We start from the raw sequence: 3,336 nt of genomic DNA on the forward strand, positions 1-3,336 counted from the left end.
GACGGGCAATAAGAGCTGGGCTGGGCCGGGCGGTTCCCGAAGGCCGGGAAAGGACGGTGTGAGAAATAAGACACATCAGCCTAACATTCGGGGAGGCTGTTGAATCTCTTTAAAGTCAGAAGCGTTTTGGGGGAGGTGTAGTATAACGTGTATGTAACAGTAGGGAGCTAGAGATTGGCGGGAGAGTGGTGGAGATGTGGTGGAAAGGTGCGGTAACAGCTACCAAAGGTGCGCGCGCATGGCGCGATGATGTAATGCGGACACGCGCGGAGCGACTACGAGGTGTGATGCGCCTCAGAGAGTAGCTGTCGCTGTGCGCTGGCCTTCGATAAAAGGTCCGCAAAGACGTGTTGAAGGAACGGCCGTGGTCGGCGGGGTGGAGGGTGGGGGGTCGGTAAAAAGTCTCCCCTGGAGCGAGGCGCCAACAAACCGCGAGGCAAAACCCACCGGACGCCGACTAACCTCCCGTCTCTTTGTCTGCTTCACCCCCCCCCACCCACAACCAGGTGTCGCCGAGGATTGGTTTGGGGCCTGGGGCTGTCGTCCGAAAGGGTTTCCCCGGCAGGAACCACACCCCCCGACACGACTCCTCGCCCCCCACCCCCCACCGCCGGGATCCAGCGTCTTCGCCCGGAGCCCGTGTGCGAGGCCGGAGAGAGAGAAAGCGGAGGAGGAGGGGAGGAGGGGAGGCGAGCATCACCATCGGGCGGCGGCGGCGGCGCCGGGGGAACATGATGAACGAGAGCTTGCCGGCCGTGTGCGAGGGCAAGACCATCTCCGCCTGCACGGACCACGAAGCCCTCCACCACCTCCTGCTGGCGGGCAACGCCGCCATCTTCATCGCCGGCTTGTCGCTGAACGCCGCGGCCCTGGCCATCTTCCTGCGCTCCTTCCGCTTCACCAGCTGCACCGTCGTCTACATGACCAACCTGGCGGCCTGCGACCTGCTCTTCAGCCTGGCCCTGCCCCTCCGCCTCTACTACTACGCCACCCACGCCTGGCCGCTGGGCGACCTCCTCTGCCAGGCGGCTGGCTCCCTCTTCCAGATCAACCTGTCGGGCAGCTGCCTCTTCCTGGCCTGCATCAACGTGGACCGGCTCCTGGCCCTGGCCTACCCGCTGCGGTCTCGGGCGCTACGGCGCCCCCGGGTGGCCTGGCGGGTGTGCGCCCTGGTCTGGCTGGTCATCCTGCTGGGCAGCCTGCCCGTGGCGTTGGCGCACGACACCAGCTGCTGCCGGCCGGCGGGGGGGGCGGGGGCGGTGGTGAGGTGCTTCGAGAGCTTCTCCAACAGGACGTGGCGCAAGGAGCTCAAGCCCCTGGTCCTGGCGCAGTTCGGCCTGGGCTTCCTGCCTCCCCTGGCCCTGGTCCTCTACTGCTCGAGCCGGGTCCTCTACCAGCTGTGCCGACTGCCCCGCTCCGAGGCGTCGGCGGCCAGGCGGCGCAAGGCGGTGCGCCTCCTGGCGGTCAACGCCACCATCTTCGTGGCCTGCTTCCTGCCCTACAACGTGGCCCTGGTGTCCTATGCCTCCCTCAAGACCGACGGGCGGGGCCCCACAGAGACGGAGAGGGTCGCCCGCCTAGTGCTGCAGGTCACCACCCTCCTGGCCTCCGCCAACTGCGGCCTGGACCCCCTGGTCTACTACTTCAGCACCGAGGGCTTCCGCAACACCCTCCGGGCCGGAAGCTGGACCCTGGCCGGGCCCTCCTGGCGCACCACCAAGCGCTGGTTCAGCGCCAAGAGCGCCAGGTGGCCTCGGGGAGGGGGGGAGGGGGAGGTGGAGGGAGGGGGGGAGGGGTTGGGAGGGGAGGGGGAGGGAGGGGGCCCAGCCTCGCCCCTGCGGCGCCTCGCCCCCGGCGGGGAGGGCGAGGCCCTCCGAGGGGAGCCGGAGGAGGCAGCAGGCAGGTCCCCGGAGACACCGCGGCACGAAGGGGAGCGTGCGTGACCTGCCCAACACACCCCCGATTCCCAGATCCGCCCACCGGCTTCCCGTCCACTGCCAATTGCCCGACGCCTTCCCGTTCACTCCCATTGTACACGATCCCAATCCCGAATCCCCTTCCCGTTCACTCCCACTGTACACAATCCCAATCCCAAACCCCTTCCCGTTCACTCCCACTGTGCACAATCCCAATCCCAAACCCCTTCCCGTTCACTCCCACTGTGCACAATCCCAATCCCAATCCCCTTCCCGTTCACTCCCACTGGACACAATCCCAGCGGACTCACACTCCGAGACCCGAGAAACATTGACCGGGTTGTGGTAATTGCCAAAGAAACGCACCCGTTCGTCCAATCAGCATCGCCGTCTCGAACGGCCAATGGAACATCGGGAGTGAGATCCGGAGCCCCCTGGTGGACAGCAGAGGGGCATTACATGAACAAAAGCTGCTTCGTAATTGGCAGAGACGGACGAAGCCTTGACGACTAGGCCCGGGATCCAAAATGGCCGCCGAACGCTACCTCGGCCTTGACATTTGAACTCTTGCGAGGTGCCTCTTGAGGCAGAGGGGATCTGAGGCCCACGGGCTGTGTAAATATTGTTCCGGGCGCCCGTGGGCCCCACCAAAACTGAATCTTATTGTGAAATTTAGCCAGGGCTGCTCTTGGCCTCCTTTTGTGCTGTGTTTTGACCCACGTGTCAGATATAAATACCTGATTCTTGTATCGCTGCCTCGACTGTTTTTACTCTGCTTTCTCCCCCTCGCTCTCACACTCTTTCTGTCTCGGGGATCCTCCTTCAGGGCCCTGGGCATTTAGGGCCGGGTTAAGTGTCAACCGGGGCCTGTCAGAGGTACAGAGGGAGATAGAGACGGAGAGAGAGAGAGAGAGAGGGAGAGACAGAGAGAGAGAGAGACAGAGACAGAGAGAGATAGAGAGAGACAGAGGGAGAGACAGAGAGAGAGACAGAGAGATACAGAGAGAGGGAGAGACAGAGAGATAGAGAGAGACAGAGGGAGAGAGACAGAGAGAGAGACAGAGAGAGAGAGAGACAGAAAGAGAGACAGAGAGAGACAGGGAGAGAGAGAGACAGAGAGAGAGAGACAGAGAGAGATAGAGAGAGAGAGAGAGAGAGAGAGACAGACAGAGAGAGAGAGACAGAGAGAGAGAGAGATGGAGAGAGAGAGACAGAGAGATAGACAGAGAGAGAGAGACAGAGAGATAGAGACAGAGAGAGAGCGAGAGACAGAGAGAGAGAGAGACAGAGAGAGAGATAGACAGAGACAGGGACAGAGAGAGAGAGAGAGAGACAGAGACGGAGAGAGACGGAGAGAGAGAGAAAGAGAGAGCGAGACAGAGGTTACAGAGATAGGGAGGGTTGTAGGGGCTGGAGGAGG

At 62.4% G+C, this 3,336-nt stretch overlaps 1 protein-coding gene across 1 annotated transcript; it reads left to right on the top strand.

Annotated features, from left to right (window-relative positions):
• Window positions 1-731: 731 nt before the first annotated feature.
• Window positions 732-1,747, top strand: LOC144677219 (lysophosphatidic acid receptor 5-like; the record flags this gene model as incomplete). The annotated part of the gene is made up of 1 exon (XM_078537403.1): window positions 732-1,747. A coding segment is annotated over exon 1 (1,016 nt), but the record flags the coding sequence as incomplete, so codon positions are not given.
• Window positions 1,748-3,336: the final 1,589 nt, after the last annotated feature.

Source organism: Cetorhinus maximus, unplaced genomic scaffold, assembly GCF_964194155.1.
Source record: "Cetorhinus maximus unplaced genomic scaffold, sCetMax3.hap1.1 HAP1_SCAFFOLD_2315, whole genome shotgun sequence".
Lineage (NCBI taxonomy): Eukaryota > Metazoa > Chordata > Chondrichthyes > Lamniformes > Cetorhinidae > Cetorhinus > Cetorhinus maximus.